Source organism: Poecilia formosa, unplaced genomic scaffold, assembly GCF_000485575.1.
Source record: "Poecilia formosa unplaced genomic scaffold, Poecilia_formosa-5.1.2 Scaffold548, whole genome shotgun sequence".
Taxonomy (NCBI): Eukaryota; Metazoa; Chordata; class Actinopteri; order Cyprinodontiformes; family Poeciliidae; genus Poecilia; species Poecilia formosa.
In genome coordinates, this window is record NW_006800487.1 from 71003 (window position 1) to 93728 (window position 22726).

Consider the following 22726-nt stretch of genomic DNA (forward strand, 5'->3'; position numbering starts at 1 on the left):
TCTTCTATCCAGTTGTTGAGTACTTCAATGTTTGATCCAGGGGCTCTATAGATGCAACTCACTAACACATTTTTCCTTTTTTCCACGAGTATTTCTATAGTCACACATTCAAACATGTTGTCCATCACAGTTGACATTGTTTCGATCAACTGATAATTAATCTTCTTGTCAACATATAAAGCTACTCCCCCTCCATTTTTGTTTTCTCTGTTCTTACAAACCATTTCATAACCATTGATTTCAAAATCTATGCCCTTATCACTATTGAGCCAAGTTTCTGATAAGGCAATAACATTGAAGGTCTGTGAAAGTTGTTGGAGGTATTGTTTGATGCTGTCAAAATTTGCATAAAGGCTTCTGCTATTAAAGTGAATTATTGACAGCTTTTGTTCTGTTTTAATGCTGTTGTTGAACTGATCATCGCTGTAATAGTGACAACTATCATCTACTTTGTTATAGGAAAGTATTGCAACATTCAAACCCGCAATTTAGCAAGATATGTAAATCAGAGCTAGACCACCAGACATTTTTTTGTCTTTACAGAATTACACTATTAAAAATATAAACAAGGGCTCAATGCAACCTTTTAGTGAACTGTAATCTATAAAAAAAGAGCTCCCTGTTTGCTGCAGTGGAGATGAAGATGGTCCATTCAGGAAAGCAGAGCTGCATCAAACTTTAACGTGGAACTGCAGAAAAAACAAAAGCAAAAATTAAATTGTTAATGCATGTCACCATGAGAAAAACCTACTGAGTTTTGCTTAATTTTTTTTTTTTAAATCACACAGTTTTGACTCATGAAGTTAACTTTCTTTTTTTTGCAAAACAAACTTATTTGCGCTTGTCAGAAATCTTTTCTTGCTATTCTAAGTTTTTGTTTGTGACTCAAAGTTTTGCTTGTGATTCTCACATGATACCATAGGCAGGACCTAAAATCACAACAAAAGATTTCTGATGTGTGCAAATAAAAGTTTGTGTTTGGTAATTTAAAAAAGTCTTTTAAACAACTTGTTTTTAAAATAAATCATTACAATTCCAAAAGTTTTGATTACAATTTTATTTTACTTAACTGAGGTTAGTTTTTTTTTTCATTGAATAATTGGGAAACAAGTTTAACTTCATACTCTGTGAACCAGACCCTAAACTTAAAGTCTGGGTTGAGTTTTTTCCCCTTCATTAATGACACACATTATATCTATCATGGTAATTCAGGGTGTGTTATTTTTAATTCTAAATGAATATCCTTGTTGGACTTTTATTTAAGTGTTATTCTCTTTCAAGACACATTTACCTAACGCCAGAATAAATGCAATGTACATTATTCTTTCTTCACCAAATGGAAACAAGAATGGAGGCGTCAGCAGTTTTTTGTCTTTGGCTAAAGACCATGAGGAATTTCTCCCGCTAGCGCTAGGCTAGCATGTTTGTTTTGGTTGTATTTACCCAGAATGCCCTGTGCTATAGTCCGCTGGGTCAGAGTTCACTTTTTGGTCTGATTACACATTCACACTGTTGGGGATTTTATTGTGTTGTCATTTTTATTATTACTTTAGATTATTATTCAGTCTAATATTAATCAGTAGTGGCGTGCTGTGCTAAGACTTTTTGATTGCTGTGTTAAATATCTGTGTTCTTGAGAACTGATTGTTCCCTCCACCCTTGGAAGAAATCGCTCTCAAGGGAAAGAGCTTGATGACCTGTGTGTTAGATAGAGCTTGCCATCTGTTTTGTTGTTTATCTTTTCTGACTTTTGTTTTCCCAAATAAAAGGCTCTAGCAGAGAGAGGGCAGAACGCTCAGTGAACGGCTCGGAGGAGCAGTTTGCTGAGTCTTCTCCTTTTGCAAAAGTTTGGCCATAAAATTCATATACGTTGTCTGTGGTTCTTTTATGTAGGTTCAGAAAAATACCTATCACACACCTCCAACCGGACCGGACTCAAAGGCAAACGGACTGGAGTTGGTTTGAAGTGAACAGCCAACGTGTTTATTTTCCTTCGCGTTTCCGTTAGTACCCGGATGATGCTCCTGTAATCTCAACATGAACAGAATTTACCAAAAATCAACCAGGAAGAACCCGACACCAGACCAGCTGGTTCCGCTCAGGCTCCACCAGAACTTTACGGTGACTGAGCAGGACAGAGGCGGATGAGAGATGGTACCAGAACCAGAGAGGTTCTAGATCTGCCTCCACTGAACAGAACCACCTGGTTCTGAAGGAGGAACCACCAAAGTCCAAATGTTTGGTAAAGTAAGAGCACCCCACAGAAACCCGGACAGACTGCTGTTAGGACGGAACCGGAACATTACCTCAGCTTCACCCTGCCAGATCCAGCTGGTTCCCACAGAGCTGCTGTGTTGCGTAACGGGCCTGGTACCGACCCGTTCTCCTCCTGGGAGCAGAAGCAGCCGGATCAGTTTCAGGCTGGAAAATGACGTAACCTGTTGCTACGTTACCGCTGAGGTTGAGGCTGCAGATGGGTCCGCAGCGGACACCCGGCCCGTTTCCCACTCAGGACGTCGTCATGGCAACGTCCTGACAGACAGGTTCTGGGCTTACAGTCCAGCTTCACTGGCACCAGAAGCATTTCGTCTTCATTTCCTCAGCAGAGCGGTTCTTCATAAACCAAGTGATGGCGGATTTATGACAGAGATGGATATACAGACCAATATTTACGAATTTGTCTGTTAAACGTGTTTTTGACACATAATGCTTTTTCAAAGTACAAATTCATCCAAAATTCTTACAGAATTCTCTTCAATAAATTCATTAATGGAGATATTTCCATATCTCCTGGATCCAATATGGCCACCATGCATGGTAGACTTGGTGGAGGTTGTTGTGAATGGTTTCTGATGTACCAGTATCAAACTGGTGGGTTTGATAATCTGAGCCGGGTCACAGATCCAGCTGGTCCAGAACCATCTCCTGATCCGCTGATGGGAGGAAAAGCTGTGGCTGTTTATGGCATTACCCCCCCCAACCCAAACCCAAACCCCAACCCCAGCAGGGCAGTGTCTTGATTTTGGTTTTAGGTGGAGTTGCTGCTTTTATGGACATGTTCTCATTAATCTCTTTATATTCGTCGTATATTTGTTCTAAAAGATGAAAATAACCGACGGTTTGCTTGTTGTTTTCTAAAGTTGCTGCTGTTGGAGTCTCTCTACATGATTTACTGACAGAACCACAAACTGGACTGGCTTGCAGACGGTTCTCTGGCTCTGGGCTCCTTCAATTTGATCCTCCGAGTTTCTCCGGAGCTCCAGCTCCACTGGCATGGCGGCTGGAGCATTTACAGTGGAAACTGTGGTTTTAGGTCCAGTGCTTATATGAAGCATTAAATGAAAGCCATCAGACAAGCCTGGAAAACATGTTGAGTAGGCTTCTCCACATCTTCCAACCCGACCACAGACGGCTTTATTGTGTGAATAGATGAGGTCTTTATGTAGAAGGCAGCTTATGCAAGACACATTATGTAAAAAAAGAAACCAAATAATTTTATTATTGAAAAACAACACAGTAACAAACACATTTATAAAAAAAAATCACCAACAACACATTGTGACTTTCTTCCAAAGCTGTCTCCTGTGTTTAGCTGAGCCATGATTTATAAGAACAGCTCTGAGCATAAGTCAGGCCGCAGCTGAGAGCGGCAGCCATGTTGAACGGCCCAGTCCAGCAGGACTGGAATACAGCATGTAGAAAAATGACCTGCATCTGTTATTGAACACCGAATGAAAGCCTCCAGGTTCCTCCATGTTGAACCAGACAGCTAATTAAAAATGGATCTGGATTGTTTCAAACATTCAGACAAGAAGCTACGCTAGCGCTCACGTCTCGTTTTACTTCTGGACAACGACCCAGGAGATCAGTTACAGAGTAACTTATTATAAGACATGATGTATGATAATAAAACCCTTTAGCTAGGCAGCTAGCTGAGCAGTAGTAGCTACACCGCTGCAGCGTTAGCTTGTTGCTATTGAACAATAATAACACCTTTCAGCTAGCAGCTAGTGATTGAACAATATCAATAAAACTCCTCAGCTAGTAGTTAACCAAGTGGTATTAGCTACACAGCTGGAGAGTTAGCTTGATGTGATTGAACAATAACAATGAAACCCCTAAGCTAGTAGCTAGCTAAGTGGTATAAGCTACACGACAGCAGTAATGGCTTATTGCTATTGAACAGTAACAATAAAACCCTTCAGCTTGCAGCTAACTGAGTGGTAGTAGCTACAAGGCTGCAGTGTTAGCTTCCTGTGATTGAACAATAATAAAACTCCTTAGCTAGCAGCTAGCTAAGTGGCTACACGGCTGAACACAAAGTGCTGCTTTAGCTTATTGCTATTGAACAGTAGCAATAAAACCTTTTAGCTAGCAGTTAGCTAAAGCCTTTCCGTCCTGTTAGCATGGTAGGAAGTGGAGGCCTGCCTGACCCCAGTGAGAGTTAAATCTGCTAATCTGTGTAGAAACGACACACTGTCCATATAAAGTCTTATACATATATTTGTCCTGTGCAAAATGCAAGCGTAGAAAATTTCCCCCCAACATCTGAACGACACATTCAATGTGTAGCTGTTGTGCTTTAAGCATCAAACCCCATTTTAAAGAAGCAGAGCTGCATGATGACTGGTTTAGAGAATAGCTGCATCAACATTATGCACCTGTAGATCAGTAAAGTTTACCAGGAAGTGAGGTCATGACCCCCACATGTATCAGAAATTACTTCAACAGGATGACCTTTGAACCTGTGACATGATTGCTTACAGGTAACTGGTTGTACTAGTGAGATGCCAGTCAACACGGTGAATGTTGTGGTGGGATGTGCTGAGGCTCCGCCCACCCTGTGACCTCCTGTGACCCCCGTTACCTCCTGCCTGTCGCTACTCATGAAGAAATGAAACCAAAGACTTTTGGATAAATAACATCTCACAAGTGATGAAAATAGTAATCCAGGGAGCCAGCTTCCAAAGATTTAACACAAAATAAAATATATCTATCATGAGTTTGTTCCTGCTCTAATCGCTGTAGCGTTGGTGCTTGATAAATAGTAAAGAGAAGGCATGTCTGCTATAGTTGTACAAATGCTCTCTCCTTACAGTTCCCTGATGAGGAAGTCCGGTACATGTTTTTACAGCACTGGGCGCCCAGCTCAGGGTCCGGCTGGGTCAGCCCCCCCAGCTGAGGTCAACAAGTCCCTTCCTGCTGAGGATCCCAGTCCGTCTACCACTTCCCAGGGATCGGCGTTCCACATTCGTACCAGGAGACGTAGTTGATGTGGGAATGTCCTCCTATTTGTCCAAAGTGGACGGGCTCCTGGCGCAGAGCTCTGAAGAAACCTGGAGTAGGAGGAAAACGCACACAGTTACAAACGTTGATCTGCCAATCGATTGAAGAATGGAAGCAAATTAATCACTATGACAGAAATTCGGTCATGTCTCCAAGCACTCGACAGGAACTGAAGGAAATTTACTCCAGTACAGAAGTTGTAGCAAACCAGTTCAGGAGACAACTAACTAGTTTTCCTAGTTTTTGGGTGTTAACTTGTTACATCATGACCCGTCTGACAGCTTGGTGTGGAACTTGATGGTTCCCAGTAGGTGAAACCTTACTGCTGTCTCCTTCCCCTAAAGTTTACCTCCAACTGTTTAAAGACGCTCCAACAAAACCACTAAAGAAAACATCCTGCAGAACCTCTGATCTTCGTCTCAGTCTAATCTAATCTGGATCTGTGTGTGAAAGTCTCCATGGTTACCGTTTCTGGAGGGGAGCTGGTCCGCTCTGAGCTGCCTGCCGGTCCGTCCGTCCAGAAAAGAATCCACAAACTGGCAGTGATCCTCTCCAAAGCCGCTCTGATCGCCAATGTGGTAGAATTTACCTTCAACATGAAAGGAGACAGTCAGAACCAGAAGGACTTCAGCAGGTCCGGTTCGGTCCAGTCCAACCCGCTCGCATGGCCACTCACCGTTCAGTGAGTCGCTCAGGTAGATCTTGTACCTGAGCGAGTTGCACAGCTGGACGCCTACAAACTTGCGGTACCAGGTTCTCTTCACGTACTGCTTGCCGTGGCAGTCGGAGTACGAGTCGGTCTTGAACGGGAACTGAGTCCAGATGGCGTCTTTTCCTGCACAGAAAACGGGTCAGGCCTCCGCATCCAGCTGTGCTGATCAGACAGAACCGCGGCTGGATTACCTGAGACGTTCTCGCTCACACGCGGATCCGCTGCAGGAGCAAAGACTCAGATTAACTCAGATCTACTGGACTCAGATCCACATCAGTGATGACTTGATCATCAGAGCCAGACCCTCTACAGAACCAGCTCGGACCCTGGAGACCCAACACTGAGGGGTTATGAGTTCTTTAGTGAAAGATGAATGTGTCTCCCCACCGGTTTATGACCCGTGATGACGTGTCTGAGCTGCAGTGAAGCGGGAGCAATCACAAAGTTCCTTCATGGCCCATTTGTCATTTGATGGATTGTATATCTGAGCGGCTCCAGGCGGGCAGTTGTTCAGATTAATCATGAATATAAACTTGTATTTCTGGAGGAAACGGCCTGGAGGCCGGAGCAGCGGGGGAACCCGCAGAGCGGTTCTGGAGCGGTTCTGGTTCTGACTCTGATGATGAGGAGGATCCATACCAGACTCCGTGTTGAAGGACACCGGCTCACTCAGAGGACCTTCTCCCAGCTCGTTCTTCGGCTTCACCTTGAACTCGTAACTATGGCAACCAGAGAAACAATTCGGATCCAGTCAGAACTGTTTTAACGTTTTTACAGGACAGAAAATAAACATCCAGTCGTCATTTTCTGGTTCTCAAACTGACCCAAAGGAAGAACCGTCTGACAGTGGGACAAACGGTTCACTGATCAGAAACTGAAGTTAAAGGGGATGAATTATACAAAATACACATTTTAAATGTTTTTGTTCTTCAATTTGGGTTTTTACTGATTCTAAAAACAAACCAAAAAAAAAAAAAAAAACACCTGCAGATTTTTGGCATTAAGTTCATATTTTTGGTGTCTGGAAAATGAGCCGTTTCAAAATCCTCTGGACTAGTCCATTACCTAGCAACCCAGGCTGATCTCCAGTGTTGGTGCAGCTGTACAGTGGCTGCTGGAAAAGACAAGAGTTTTGTTTCTGCATTCATTTTGTGCAGAAGGCTCCATGTCTGCTTTTCTAAGACGTACGGTTGTATAAGTGTTCATCTGTTTGCAGCCATTTTCACATGTGACTGTAAACGTTTAGCTGGGGGCGTGGCCAGCAGCAGCTCATTTGGATTTAAAGTGACAGAGTCCCTAAAACGACTCAAACTGATCAGACTAAAATCTCTCTGTCCAAGAATGATTTTGTGTAAAAAAAAAATGTAGTGAACAGGTTTTGTATAGGCCATCCACCTTAACTCCCATTCTCTTGGTGATTCAGTTGTCCTAACTGTGAACCCGGCTTCACTCCTCAGAACTGTTCTCTCATCAGGACTCATGAAGCATCGGCTGTAGCAGAGCTCAAACCGAGCGCAGTGCCGCGGCCTGTTTGCACAGCTGCAGACTGGAACCTTCACAGATTAATCTCCCTCCATGAGACGCTGGACCTCTGCAACCTGCTGGGGAATGAGGCTGTAGAGCGAGAGGTGGAGTACCTGCTCTCAGGGTTCAGGTTCTCTACTGCAGTGTGGGTCTGGTTGGTGGTCAGGATAGAAACCCGTTCTCCATCCGGTCCCTTAGCAGTGGAGATCACCTCGTATTCTGCAGAGAGACAGCAGAGCATTGATTCTTCAGATGTGACGGTTCCTGACAGACTCTCTGTCCTCTTGGCAGATCGCTGCCGGCCTACCAGTGGTGTGGTTGTCTGGTTTCTCCCAGTCCAGGATGATGAAGGACGGACATCCCTCCACCGTCACCACAGTGAGGTTGGCGGGTGGGCTGGTTGGAGGAGAGGTCACGTTCACCTCGCCAGGTTCGTCTTCAGGGAAGTAGTTGAGGGAGGAGGTGATGGAGCAAGGCTCATCCGGCTTCTTCCCGGTTTGGTAAACCACATGGGGCGCTGTGGAAGGGAACCAGTTAAATTACAGGAAGTAAAACGCTTGTTTTGTTGTTAATCCAGTAATGAAGACGTGCTGCTGCTGGTTGCTGCTTATTGCTGCTGGTTGCTGCTTATTGCTGCTGGTTGCTGCTGGTTGCTGCTTACCCACGTAACGCTTCTTGCCCATTGCATCAACATCAGAGGTTGGCTGAGACTGGAAAAGGTCTGAATCCTCCCAACTCTCCTGCCGAGTCACTGAAAACAGAAATGTGGTGACATGAGACAACATACTTTTCTGCTTCCTTCAACAGGTTATTAAAGGTTTATGGCCTATACAAAACATGGCCATTATGATTTTGCATAACGAGATTCTAGTCTGATCAGTTCTGACCATCTTTAAATTCAAATAAGCTGCTGCTGACCACGCCCCCCAACTCAACATTCACACTTTCACATAAAGATGGCTGCAAACAGATGCACAATTATACAACTACATGTTTGAAAAGCAGAAGTGGAGCCTCCTGCACAGCCAATCAGAATCCAGCAAGTGGTTTCTGAACGGAAAGTCATTGACTTTTCCAGCAGCCATTGTACAGCAGTAAAACTAGCTGACCAAACATGCCAGAACTCTGCCTGGGTTGCTAGGTAACAGCCAGAACTCCGCCTTGGTTGCTAGGTGACGGGTAATTCAAGACGTTTTTGAAACTTTTTGAAATTTTCCAGACACCAACAATCATAAATTTATTGACAAAAACCAGCTGTTTTTTTAAAGCACTTCAGAAGCAGTAGAGACACAATGGGAGTTTAAAACATGTAAAATGTGGATTTTGGTTGTTCCTCCTTTAGGAATCAAAGCTGCATCCTCACCCACCAGCTCCTTGATCCCCTCCAAACCTTCGCCGTGTTTCTGAAGACTCACCGGCTGTCGGAGCCACTGTAGTCGTGGTTTGTCTTCGCTCCTGTTTGGTCGGTTTGGTCGTCACTTTGGGATACTTTGGGATTTCTGGGTTTCCGCTCTTGTCAGGGCGGTTCACCTTGTCTGAAGAAAAGAACATTTTAGAGGTTTCTGTCTGTCAACATGGCGGTAAAACCAGCAGCCATGAAGCTGATCTTTTACCGGTCTCTCCAGGTTTTCGCACATCGTTTGGCCGGATGTTCAGAGTCGTCCGAAATGGAGATCCTGAAACAACAAGAAGCAGCAAACAGGCTCTGTAACCGCGCAACCAGTTATGATTTTCTGAAGATACAAGAGACATAAAGCAGCTTTTTTCTATTTGATGGAAACCATTGGTCTGCTAAGATTAAGATCATGTGCTTTGTATGCTTTTGAAGTGGTGCAGGGCAGAAATGTTCTGTAAATGAGCGTCAGGCCTGTGGGAACGGCCTTCATCAAACAACGTTAAGCTGCAGCAGAGGCGGTGGGTCTGTTTCCAGCCAGGAGTTCTTCAACCTCCTGGGGAAACGAGAGTTTAACCAAACCAGAGCTCTGCTCTGACTCCCAGCGCCAAATGAACCTGAAAACATGAACCATCCCGTCTGCAGCCACAGGACTTGATGTTTCTGATGGAGGCGTCCAGAACCTGCAGCCAATTACACCCCCACCCAAACCCCCCCTCTGTTAAAGGAGAAGCCAAAATTCCTCACAATCAGGGAATTGATCCGCTTCCAGAGCGAAATGGCATGAATGCAAAACCAGCAACATGAAACCCGGCGGAGTCCCGCAACATTTTAGCTCGTAACTTGAAACAATACAGAGGCATTCCTTCCAATCAGGATGTGTAAATATGATGGCTGCTGCAGCACCACCAATATTTGCTGTTTGCTTAAATTGTTTTGGTTTCTAAGAACTGCAGAGCTTTCGAGCTACATTCCTGTTATTCTTGGACATAAACTCCTTCTGCCTGTTAAAGCTGGAACCAATAAATGCACAGAGGTTTATACTGGACCGTCCTGGTGGAAACTGCTCTGTAATTACAGTGTGTTTTCCATTGTTTCACACACAAATCGGCCTGATATATAAATAGTTGTTTCCACGTTTCCGTGGAAAGTGATCGATGCTCGCCATGCATCACATCAGCAGCAACATGTCCGCCGCCCAGCGTGCAGGAAGCATCAAAACATCAGGCTGAGAGCAAGCACCAGGTCACCACAGGCCAGATGCAAGCAGTTTGTCTGTGGCGAGGAAAAGTGCAAAGCCCTGCAGAGTGAAGTCCTTAAAAAATAAGCTATCAGGGACCATCATACTTTCCAAGAAAAAAGTATTTTCCACAAGATCTGCCGAAGTCTTTGGCCGCAGCGTTGAAGCTGGCGGCTCGTCTTTCCCTCCTCGTCCCTTTTGTATCTTGATCCCAAACAGCCCAAACCCATGCAGCGCTGGTGCAGCGCGGCACTGGTGCAGCGCAGCAGAGCAGCTGAAGCACGCAGCAGCGTTACGGCGCAGACAGGCAGGGGTCATGCTGTTACCAACCATAAAGCCGGTCGTCAACGACGACACCCGACCGACCAAACCCAGCAGGAGCATCAGACTTCTTGTCCTCCGTCAGCGAGTTGTTGACTGCAGCAGGAGAGGCAGGGCAACTGAAACATGGCTCTGATTGGACGGTTATTCTGTCACTGCTCTGTTTACACCTGTATGCTTTCAACAAGTCCCAGATCAATGGTTTTTATGCAAACAGAAAACAGTTAAACCGACACCAAGCCGTCTCTGGATCCCTCAGCACATCGAACACACAGTGAACTGATGGGACCTTTTCAAATAATCAAGCTGCAGCTTCATCTTGATTATTTGAAGGACATTCTGCCAGAAACATGGCTGAAGACCAGCAGAAGCTTGACTGGAAGCTGAAAACATGAGACAACAAACATGGATGGACAGATCAATGGATGGAAGGATGATGGATGACAGGATGAGGAGATGGACACAAACATATTAATGGATGTGGACAAAAACAGCAACATGAGCCGCAGTGGAGATGGAGATGCTGCAAAGCGAGTGAAGGGTTAATGATGACACGCAGAAGACGAACAAGGACTCTTTACCCAGTCGAGCTCTGGGCCATAAGGCCAGTTTGGGCTGGGAAATGCCCCGGTGTGGCTGTCCGTTTGCTGTAGGGAGAGAGCCAAGTGTCAGGAGAGGAAAGAACCAGGATCCTTCAGAAGAACAACCAACCAAAGCCTTTAGAGGAACTCAAACGGTTCCTCCTGCTGGAGACGACAGACAGGATCTGAAAGCAGAGCTTTGGACTGGATCTGTGGGGTTTCTACCAGTAGCTATGAAGCAGCAGAGTTTAGATGAGAACCTGAACCTTAGACCTCAGGATTTCATTCAGCCTGTCTGCTCTGGTTTGAGTTTCACTCCAGCGGTTTGGAAAAGACGTTGCTTCAGCGCATAATCACTGGGTTTCAAGATTAGAGCGATAAGACTCTTTAAAAACATCTGGTTCATGTAAGCTGGGACGAAGCCTGGAGCTGATAATGGGTCCTCAGCATCATCCGGTCCAGATGAGCCTGGTTCAGAGGAAACCTGGTTCTGGTACCAGAACAACACGGCCTTCATGAGGAAGACTTTGGTCTGTTATTACTGAGGGAGTGGGAGGCTGCAGCACAAACTGGCAGAAATAATCAAAACTTTAAATATTTTACAAATGTCTGCCAACCTGAGGCAGGTCAACCTGGCCTCTGCTGGACCTAGAAGACTTGTTTGGTTGTTCAACTGACAGGTTCAGCAGCCAATCACAGATCATCATCAGGAAGATTAATGCCAGGAAGTGAAAGAGACGCTTAGACAGGAAGTGTTTCAGAAATCCCTACAGTGACTGGATCAGAGGTGTGATGGTTGGTGGGTCAAAATGTTCTGAAAAAATTGAAAGGTGCCGGAAAAAATCTAAAAAAAAAGTGCTGTTATATTAATAGTATCGATCGGTTGCAACAACGTCACTTAATCGCTGGAGGCGCCATGACGACGATGGAAGTGAGGGATGGGAGGATTGGACAGATTGTTTCTAAAGTTGTTTTTTCCAGTTTATTCATGGATTCTACTGGTTCAAGTCAAGATCATTTATCCTGGCTCATAGATTTACAGAAGATGGATATAGTTTGCTTAGAAACTGACATACTGACATTCTGATCAAATTGAATTCATGCCACATGATTTATGTCACCGTTTCTCGTTACACTGGAGCAGCATTAAAAATGTCAAAAGTCCAGATGCTAACCAGTTTCTTCCTTACATGCTAGGCTACATGATGGTGGCATTGTCGCCATGGTTACCATAATTCAATATTTGTTGCATCTTAAATCATTTTTATAAAGAATACAAACGTTAATCTTCTTATCTAGCATAAAGCTGTAAATCCACGATGACGCCGATGGCTGACGGTTAAGATCACCGTAACGTTGATCATTAAAAGTGATCAAATAAAACTTTGGTTTGCATCTTTGTCTGTTTGACTGCGCAGCACCTTATGACCATTTAGAAATAAAGTGGTTATCAGGCTACCAGCAGTTTTGAGCGGCGTTCTGTTGGGTTTGGATCTGTCTGCAGTAGCGTCAGAGAACGTAAAGTGGGAATAAAGGTTCAGTGGAAGATTACCCCCAATGATCAAAGAGGTCGGGGACGAGTTACTGGATCTAGAGGGAGAGTGGCGCTGTGTGACGCGGTAAGAGAAGGGGTCAAGGTGGCTCCTCAAGATCAGTGGGGAAGCTTCAGGGCTGGAGGAAATCACAGGCAGTGACGGCCTCCCGTTCCTGCTGCTGCCTTGGCCTAAAAGAGGAAGAACAGTCGCAGTGTCGGGTTACAGTTTGACGTGATCCTGCAATGGAAAACAGAGAGCTAGCAACAGCCCTGAGCGACGGACCAACAGCTGGAGGTTAACTCGGCTAACAGACGGATGAAGGATGGGTGGTGATGATGATGATGGGTCTCTTAGCTACAACAATCTTGGATCCAGTCAGTGAAGCTGCTGCAACAAGCAGCCATGACTGAGAGATTGTGCGCTACATGCAGACGCTGGATGGGATGGAGGGAAGGAGCAGACCTGAGGATAAAAACAATCCACCAGAAGCCTGACAGGGAGAGCAGACAGACAGACGGACAGAGCGAGGCCGGCTCTGAGCGGGCAGGAAGTGAGGTTACCCCAGGTGCCGGGCTTGGCCCGCTCATTGGCCAGGGCGAATCGGAGCAGCGGCGAGCCGTCCTGAGGTCTCACAGCAGCTGTGAGGATAGAAAAGGTTGAACACTGCAACAACAAACATGCTTCACTGGAAGAGACGCTTCCCGTCCTGTCAAAGTAAAGCCACAGTAACCAGAGGTCATTCTGGAAGAAAAGGAAGGACGAAGTCAGAGGCAAACCAGGAGGATGTTAGCAGGAGAGAGGTGGAAATTACCCGCAGGATTAGGAAGCTTCTCAGGAGCCCTGCTGGGGGCCCTGCTGGTCTGAAGCGCGGCGCCTTTGGAGGGGAAGTTAGAGACAGTGATGTTGGCAGGAGGGGTGGAGGTAGGCAGCAGTTTGGGGGGGGCAGGGGTCCGCCGCTCCGCAGGATGGGTTCGGTTGGTTATGACACTGTTTCCTTTTTCTGGGACAGAGAGGAGAGATGCTGTGATCCTCGATCCCAACAACAGAAACTCGTCTTTAAACTCAAAGTTTCCCTCTGAGTACTGAGACCTTTCTGCTTTCAACCAAAACTTCCTCGGTCGTTAAATTATGGGTCAGATTCTTTTGGCCAATTGGGTCAAAGTGAAGTTGAGATGTTCTGGTCTCAGTAATCATGTTCCTCAGAAAGACTGAAAGCTTAAAAGACTCTGGACTGAACTGAGCAGAACGACTCGTGTCGTCTTTCTGCAGAGAGAAAGACCAACAACGTCTGCGTCTGAACTTACTGATGGCATGCAGACCTGGCATGCAGTCTGGGTGAGAAACGATGAAGAGATGCAAAGAAAGAGGAAGAAGAAGGGAAATGTAGAGCTTTACTCATCAATAAGATGTTTTTAAGGAGGTAAAACCTGGAAACAAGCCCAGTGATCAGATAAATGATGGTTTATGAACAGATACTGACCCTGAGGAACTCCTCAGAAAAGGTAACGAACACCAAGACATTGAAGCTGGTCCATCATTTGGTTCGGTTCACACCTGAGAACATCATTAAGGTTCTGAGGTGTTTAGAAGAACCCTGACTTTAAAAACTCACCTTGCTAACAAACAGTAAACTCTGCTGATATGCAGATGATCATCAGGTGATTGTTTTTCTACTTTTATATGAACAGATATTCTGTTTTCAGCGAAAAATGGCAGAAAAAGCAGAAGGTGAAGATGATGAGTCAGTGAAAGGTCAAAGGTCGCCGGTGGCTGATGGATGGTGGTCACATGATGATGGCAGCGTGGGCGGGGCCAAGTCCACTTACTCTGATCCAGTGACATCACCACCAAGGCTTTCTGACTGGGCCGAGCATGCAGCCAATCAGGACAGGCCCCGCCCCTTTCAGGAGCTGAAGCTGCATGAATGGATGAAGCTGATGGTTAAAGAAGGAAAAGTATCTCCATGGTTACCAGGTGAGCCGTGAGCGGGTTTGGGCCGGGCGGAGCCGGGCGCAGGGACCGTTTCCTGCTGGCTCTCTGGGGACTCTGTGGGAAACAGGAAGCTGTCTTTATGGATGAAGAGGAGAGGAAAGACAGGAGAGGAAGAGGAAAAGAACCGGACCGTTTCCAGAGAAACAGCTGCAGTTCAGGTCCGACTGATGAGCCTCAGCATGCTGGGAGTTTACAGAGGTTTTTAAAGATTGGATCATTTTGGGATCAGTTGACCGTCACTGCAGTGCTTCGGTCCGGTAAGAGAGTCTGACGCCCCGAAAGAAAAGGAAGGATGAAGGAGGAGATAATCACCGAAGATGGAGCGCGACAGCCCGGGGTTAACTGGCTTAACGGCCGGGACCCAAAGACCAGAACTGTTGTGAAGAACTGCAAATAACAACAGTCATTACTGCTCTTCAGTCATAAAGCAAAGTTATCATCACAGTTTGTCTCATTTACTGGTTAGAAATGTGGAGCAGCTTTAGAGGTTGTGTTGTGATTAAACTTTACCTGGAGAAGGAGGGAACGACTGCTGAGGTTTCTGCAACACAAACCAAAGAACAAATGTTCAACAACTTCATCTCTCTAACCTGAAAGGCTGTGTGCCATCTGCATTTATAAATCTGCATTTATCTGCTAATCCAGTGAGATCCAGTAGCCGTTACGTACCATCGGATTTGCCAGAGGTTTCCGCGGCTTGTACGGTTTCTGATTGTTTTTATCTGCAGATTAAGAAACAACAATTTATCAGAGAACATGGTATGATTTCAGCAGAAGTTCTTTCTGATTGGTGGAAGAGGTTCTGCTTACTGGCCGTGTTGGTGCTGTGGATGACCGGTTTGCTCCAGAGGCCGCTGCGGTCGTCCTTGTTGGAGCGAACCCCGAACTCGTACTGCGTGTCGGGCTTCAGGTGGTCGATGACGGTGTCGCTGGTGGGACAAGTCTGGTAGATCCACTTCCTGTTCCTCTCCCTGTACCGGATGGTGTAGAACCTGGAGCAGGACAGAGGACACACACATCGTCACACACATCGTCACACACTGGACGGTGGATGAGCCGGAAGATTCAACAAGAGGTTCAAACTCAATGGACACAAGTCGATGCTTCACATCTTCTTTGTTAAGGCTGAAGTGATGCTTTAACGCCATTTTGGAAGATTTGATACTAAAAATACTTGAAAGCATCGAAAAAAAGGGAAAACAGTTGGTAAAAATGCTCCTAGTGGCCTGGAAAAAGATCCAGCGACTCTGTGGACCAATGAATTCAGATCATGACGTTTTGCTTGCTAACATGTTGTATTTCTAACAGTTTGTTCTGGTTATAAAGATGCTTTAAACGTCAGCAGACCTTCTTGAACAATCTCTGTCTGAAACTTAAACTCCTTCAAGTTGCAAATGGCTCCTAAAAGCAACATTTTGGTTCTTCTGGGCCGTTATGAACAGCAGGATCAGACTCCAACGTCTCTGGAGTTGAACAGGCGTTCAGAAACAATCTGCATCACCAGATGGATCCGCTGAAGCTGCTGGAGCGTCAACAAGCAACCCAACGCTGCGGCTGGAAGTCTGGATCTCGTCAGAGTTTCACTGACTGCAGTCCTGAAGGTGTCGGGTTAACAAGACGTTAATAACCAAGGAGGCTTGAAGTCGTGTGGTTTCTCTGGGCGTCTGCAGTCGTCATGACCTCAGCATGGAAACAAGCATGTTGTTCATCCTGGCCAGCGTGGATCTCCACTTTCTCCTGGGTTTTGGGAGCGAGGCAGCAGCCAAGCTGAAGGAGCTGACGTTAGCTTTAATAAGAGCAGCAGAGGACTGCAGGGTCAAGATTTCCAGAGGCTCCTCCAACTCGTTTGACAGGGAAGGAAAAATGTGAGCTGCAGGCGGCGGGAGACGATCACTCAGCACAGGCTGACGATTCAAACACAACAGATGCGTCTTCCTGACTGGACAGACATGAGACTCTGTCCCACTGTGGACACGGAGACGTCAGGTCAGGATTGTTATGACTCCTCACCCGTCCTCCAGACACTCGTTCATGATGTTCTTCTCGTACGGCGTCTTCAGGTGGTTCCCCCAGGACAGCAGCACCGCCGTGGGGCTGATGGAGCCGATCACCAGGTGGAGCGGCTTCTCCAGGTTCACCTTGCCTAAACAGAGACATCCGTGAGACTGCAGGAGGTTTGGATCGGACCGGACCGGACCGGACCAGAACCCTACCTGTGCAGTGCTTCTTCATGTCGTTGACCGGGATTGGCTGGACGGCCACCAGGTACTTTGGTTCAGCATCTGAAACAAAACGGCGGCTGAGCTAAGTGTTTGGTGACAGATGATCTCAGACATGGAAATACAGAAACATTTCTGATTCATTCCAACAGCGACCGTCAGCAGAAATGTTCCTTTGGACCAAAACACTCTCAGATTTCTGCTGGTCTTTGTCCAGCCACCTGATCTGACGCAGAAAGTTGGATCAGCATGAAGACTCTTAACAGGTAAACGATCCTGAAGATGAGTTTGTTCAGAAAGTGTTGCATCTGGAGTTTCTCCTGCCTGTTGGAAACATGAACAGGTCCTGTGGGACCTGCTGGACTCTGTTACGGAGCGCCATGACAGTGATGATGTCATGGCGGCGTGACGCTAAGCAGACGCACACATGGCAACAATTACAGATGAAGAGAAATTTCTCTGCAGGAACAAAAGCTTGAAAGTTCTTCCAGACCAAAAAGCTTCGGCTCTTTGTCTGAAACACGTTCAGGTGAAACATGGAAGGACATGAATGAAAACTGTTTCTCCCCAGAGAAAGGCAGTGAGCTTCATGCCTTCCTTTATGATAACCAGCATGGCATTCAGCAGAAGGTGACAGTAAAGCGCTATGCTAGCATGGTTTTTACTAGAAGCTAGCACTAAATACTATACCAACATGGTATTTAGAGGAAGATAATGTTAAAGTGCTATGCTAGCATGGTGTGTATTCTAAATAAATATTTACATATTGTTAAAGCACAGCGCTTTTGCAATATGCTAAAGCGCTATGCTAGCATCATTTTTACTAGAAGCTAGCACTAAATACTATACCAACATGGTATTTAGAGGAAGATAATGTTAAAGTGCTATGCTAGCATGGTGTGTATTGGAAAGTAGCGCTAAAGTTATATACAAACATGGTGTTCAGCAGAAGATAAAATGCTATGCTAGCATCACAATACCAACACGGTATTTAGTGGAAGTAAATACCACTAAATATTTACATATTGTTAAAGCACAGCGCTTTTGCAATATGCTAAAGCGCTATGCTAGCATGGTTTTTACTAGAAGCTAGCACTAAATGATATACCAAAATGGTATTTAGTGGAAGATAGTGCTAAAGCACAATGCTGGCATGGTATTCACTAGAAGCTCATTCTAAAGAGCTATACCAATATATTATTTAGCAGATGCTAACGCTAAAGTGTCCCACCACTACATGAAGGGACGGCATTACATCACTTCCTGTACCAGACTTCCTAGAGGAATCATCACTTCCTCTGAGCTTTGGTCCTGTTTATTGGTTCTGATGGGACCATAACGTTCAGCCCAGCCGACCCATCAGGATCTGATGGTTCCCATGCAGCATCAGTCGGGTTCTTCACCTCAGAACCTGGAGGCTTTAGTCTATAAATGTATTAAAAATTATCTGCATGACACAAAGCTTATGATAACTTTTATCACATCCAGATCTTCCTGGAGAGACGGAAACGTTGGAGAGTAGATCAGAACTAAACCAGATGGATCAATAACTCAAACTTTATGATCCGAGTTACATTCTCAGCTGAATCCTCCTCCATACGTCTGCTTTGGTTTTTAAACAGCAGCAGTTCACCTCAGAGGAAACACCAGCATCGGCCTGAAACCACATCTGGGTCTGATGTGGCAGGAAACCCAGAAACCCTGAAACCACGAGCAGCGGCGGATTTACAGAGTCAACATGCGGCGCTGCAGAGCTGATGGATGAGCCGAGAGCTGGAAGGACTTTAGGGATGTCCATACTCAAAGAATTATGACGGCTTATTTGGGCCAATTTAGAGAGAATAAACGTCAGACATTTCTGAAAAAAAAACAACACTCAGACATTTTGAGAAAACAAAAAAAAAGGAATTTTCTGAGCTGAAAAAGTTGAAATTTGCAAGACAAAACTTGGAAATTTCTTCTGTACAAGCTCAGAAAAATCAAATTTTTTTTCTCAGAAATTATAAAGTTTTTTCTTGAAATTTTCAACTTTTGAAACTCAGAAATGTTCAAGTTCTTTCTAGAAGATTTCAGAGATTAATCCCAAAATATCTGACATTTTTCTTGTAAATTTTCGACTTTTGGAGATCAGAAATGTAAAAGTTTTTACTAGAGTTTATTGGTGAAAATGTATTTTTTCTATCTACAACAGTGCCATATAGATATGGCCTAGTCAAAGTCCTAAATTTAGCCGTGAACCATTGGCAGCACTGAACAGAGATGTTTTTCCAAACTGACTGAATATAACTGCAGGATTTTGGTTTGGAATATGAAGCAGAACATCCCAGGTTTATTCTCTGGACCAGAACCCGACCCGACCCAGAACCGACCCGGTTCTTACCCAGCTCGGTCTCGTACAGCTGTCCGTTCTCCGGCAGCTGGATGAACTGCTTGGAGAAGACGCTCCTGCCATATCCCAGGATGTATCCCTCCAGCTTCACGTCCGGACCGGGCCGGACGAACTTCATGACGATGGTGTCGCCGGTGGCGTTGATCCGGACCTTCATGTTCTGACGGCGAACTGAGGGAACCAGACAGGAGGCGTGAGCAGAACCGACCCGGAACACAGAAACAAACACACAGGTTCAGGTCCGTCAGAACCAGAACACGAACCATCCCGGGTCCTGAGGGTTTTTGTGGTTTCTACAGCAAAAATTTACTGATTTTGTAGCAATTTTTTCAAAAAGTTTTGGTTAAATTTACAATTTTTTAAGACAAATTTTTGTTACAAAAGTTAAAATTGCTTCACAAAACCTTAATTTGCTATGAAAGAGAATAAAGTTCACTGTAAAAAAAAACAAAAAGATTGACTTTAATCTCAGAGTTCCTTTTTTTTGCAGAGTTCTGATTTTTTTTTAAAAAATTATAACTTTTTCTCTGATTTGACTTAAATTTCAGAATTCAGATTTTTGTTTTCAAAATCCTGACATTTCTCTGAGATTTTAATTTCTCTCAGAATTCTGATTTTTTTTCTGAGAATTATGAAATTAAACTTAAAAATCTGAGAAAAAAAGTAATTCTGTTTAAATAACTTTATCTGCATAAGTTTTGTTTATCGGTCATTAAAGAAGGGAATACATTTTTTCCTTCCTCTCAACTTTCCATATTTGGACACAGCACAGAACCTGGTGATAAAGAAACATCGTGTTGCCGTTGTTCTCTGTAGTTTGATCCAGAACCGACCTGAACAGAAACGTTTCAGAGTTCAAGGTTTAAAAGTTTGAAGGTTTGACGTTTTTTCAGTTTTTGTGTCTTTATTTGGTCCAGTAAACATGAATCTGAGGCGTCGGGTCTTCAGCTCTGTGTTTGAACTCATTTCTTTGCTCCCGTCTCTCTCTGGATGTGGAGCCGTTAGAAATCGACCGCAGGAACATCTGGAGCAGCAGATCCTGATGTGCCTGTTTATGTAGCAGCAGCAGAAACTAAAAGCTTCACAGGATTTTATTGTCCTGAAGGACAGAAAACGACCAGCCTGCAGCGTTTAGAGTCGTTAAAATCTGCTGCAGCGTTTTGAGACCAAAACGAGGAAGTTTACCATAAAACTGAGATTAAAATGTTCCATCTGCTGAAGGTCATCTAAAGATCCAGGATTTCTAAATATAAATATATTTATACTTCAGTGTCACTGTCCAATCATTATGCTGCTCAGAGCGCCCCCTTCTGGTCATAAAAATAAATAATTAACTGGAAAATGAACAAATCCTGCAAAAATTAGTTTCTGAAAATTGAAGGTTTTTACTGAAAGTTTTGAAATGAACTGAGAAAACATGCAAGAAACCAGCAAAAATATTTAAAAATGATAAAAATGATTTGATTAGGAGCTGAACATATGTTATAGTAGCATGGAGCGACACGCAGAGATTCAAAGAAAAGCATAAAACCTCCAGCAGGACGTTTCTGTTCCTCATGGCTTCAGTTTGATGCATAAATTATTTATTTACAGTCAAATTTGTACCAACTGCAGAACTTTGGTTGGGAAAAAAAACAGTGAAAACTGAAAAATGATTACATCATGAAATTAAAAACCTGAAAAAAATGTAAGTAAAACCGTCACAGAAAGCAAAGAATCTGAATTATGTGAAGATAATTTAATGTCGTCTTTAAACTTTGGGGAGTTTCTGTCTTTTGATTTCAAAGAGTAAAGTTTTGCTTAATTCTTGATTTTCAATGCGTTTCAATGAAGCAAAAATGTAACAAATAGTTTTTTAAAGAGTATAAATAGTATTAATACCAAAACACAGTCGTTTGAGAAACCATGCAGAAATAGGTGACATATTATTTTTAGATATAATAAACTGAATAATAAAGGAAAATTTTAACAATACCTTAAACTTTAAATAAAAACTCTTCTGAAAAGCCTGCAGCGCCCCCTATGGGTCAACTATGGAATTACAGTCCGCAGCTTTTAAAAGGTTTGTTGTTTTCAGAACATGGATGTCCAGAGCGCCCCCTGCAGGACAAGTCATGCAGCGCTGCTTTGCAACAACAACGAAAAGTAAAAACAATAATAAAAAAATAAAAAAATGAAATTAGTCCTGAATGGTTAGCATGGTTAGCATCCGGTGTTTTTAAAGAATACAAACTACAGACGGTGAGTTAACGCCCCCTGCTGGCCGCCTTGAAACCACTGAGTTAGTGTTTACAGTTTAACACACTAAGGAAAATGTTCCCCTCCAGTCTGGACCGGGGTTCTGCAGAACCGAACCTCTGGCTCCGATCAGAAACGTTTCAGAAACCAGAACGTCGTCTGCATGGAGACAAACCAAACCCAGCGGGTCGGTCTGCGAACCGGGCCCCAGCAGAACCCTGGACCAACACCTGCCTGAGGACCAGAACCAGAACCTGCTGACTCAGCTGATTCCATTCAAAGCGTGCAGGAGAATCCTCCTGCTGTTTTATTCTGAAATCTGGATCAGAACCAGTCAGCTTTAAACTGAAAGGATAACAACTTTTATTTTCTTTCTTCACTGTCACCAGTTTGTTTCTCTGACCTTTGACCTCAGATTGAGTCTGTTTTCTGCCTGTTCTGGTTCTGCCTCTGTGTTTTTTTGTCAGATATCTGGACTTGCCTCGGATCCTCTGGGCCGGGCTGCCGCTCAGCAGAACCGTCCCTCCGATCAGCAGCAGCAGCAGAACTCTGAGCAGGAGAGCCACCATGACCTCTGACCTCTTCCAGGAGATGATGAGCAGGGTGAGGAAGGAGCGACCTGGAGCTGGACAACTTCACTAAGCGTCTCAGAGAGCAGCCGCCTTAGGACTTGTTCAGCTGTGGGACGTCCTCGCTGTGAGACGCTGCGGCCAGCGGCGCCATCTATAGGCTGGGCAAAGGGGGCGGAGCCTCTCTCTCTCTCTCTCTCGCTCTTTTTCTCTCTCTCTCTCTCTCTCTTTCTATCTTTCTCCTCCTCCTCTTTGTTCCTCCTCGTGCAGAACCGAGCCGTTCTGTTTCCACCAGCTGCTGCAGACCCAGTCCTGTTCTTCATCCTCCTCCTCTTCCTCATCTGTTTTAACCCTTCATTAAAACTTTTACATCTTATTTTAATGTTTTGTCTGTTGTTTATGTTAACAGTTTATGTTTTTATATGTATGAAGGTTTTTAATCCATCAGTAAATCATTTATTGGTCTGTTTTCATTAAATCCTCTCCTGGTTTTTAATTTGATGTTTGTTTTTAATCCTTTTTTCTTCTCGTTTTTACATTTTAATCTTTATTTCGTCTCATTCTGACGCGTTTCCAGTCTCTAATCAAATGTTTTCTATATTTTTGTTTCTTCATTTTGTTCTGATTATATTTTTCATGATTTTTATGACAGTTTTCTATCTTTTTGTGTTTCTCTGCTTGTTTCCCTTGTTTTTAATCCTTTTTATTTTTCATATTTCTTCCTGGT

At 44.4% G+C, this 22726-nt stretch overlaps 1 protein-coding gene across 13 annotated transcripts; it reads right to left on the reverse strand.

Moving 5' to 3' along the window:
- Positions 1-3761: 3761 nt before the first annotated feature.
- Positions 3762-22140, reverse strand: abi3bpb (ABI family, member 3 (NESH) binding protein b). 13 transcript variants are annotated; one of them, XM_016665102.1, is made up of 24 exons: positions 21912-22140; positions 19184-19363; positions 16798-16866; positions 16595-16727; positions 15395-15576; positions 15254-15306; positions 15095-15125; positions 14897-14971; positions 14564-14638; positions 13404-13592; positions 13153-13230; positions 12610-12780; positions 11058-11123; positions 10486-10572; positions 9136-9198; positions 8938-9057; positions 8184-8273; positions 7830-8039; positions 7636-7741; positions 6638-6717; positions 6190-6219; positions 5963-6121; positions 5753-5875; positions 3762-5336 (listed from the first exon to the last, which is right to left on the reverse strand). In XM_016665102.1, exons 1-24 carry the CDS (start codon positions 21997-21999, stop codon positions 5221-5223), a joined length of 2574 nt encoding a protein of 857 aa, XP_016520588.1. In that variant the 5' UTR covers positions 22000-22140; the 3' UTR covers positions 3762-5220. The 13 variants fall into 13 exon arrangements, with proteins under 13 accessions (XP_016520588.1, XP_016520589.1, XP_016520590.1 ...); XM_016665103.1 differs by lacking the exon at positions 14564-14638; XM_016665104.1 differs by lacking the exon at positions 13153-13230.
- Positions 22141-22726: the final 586 nt, after the last annotated feature.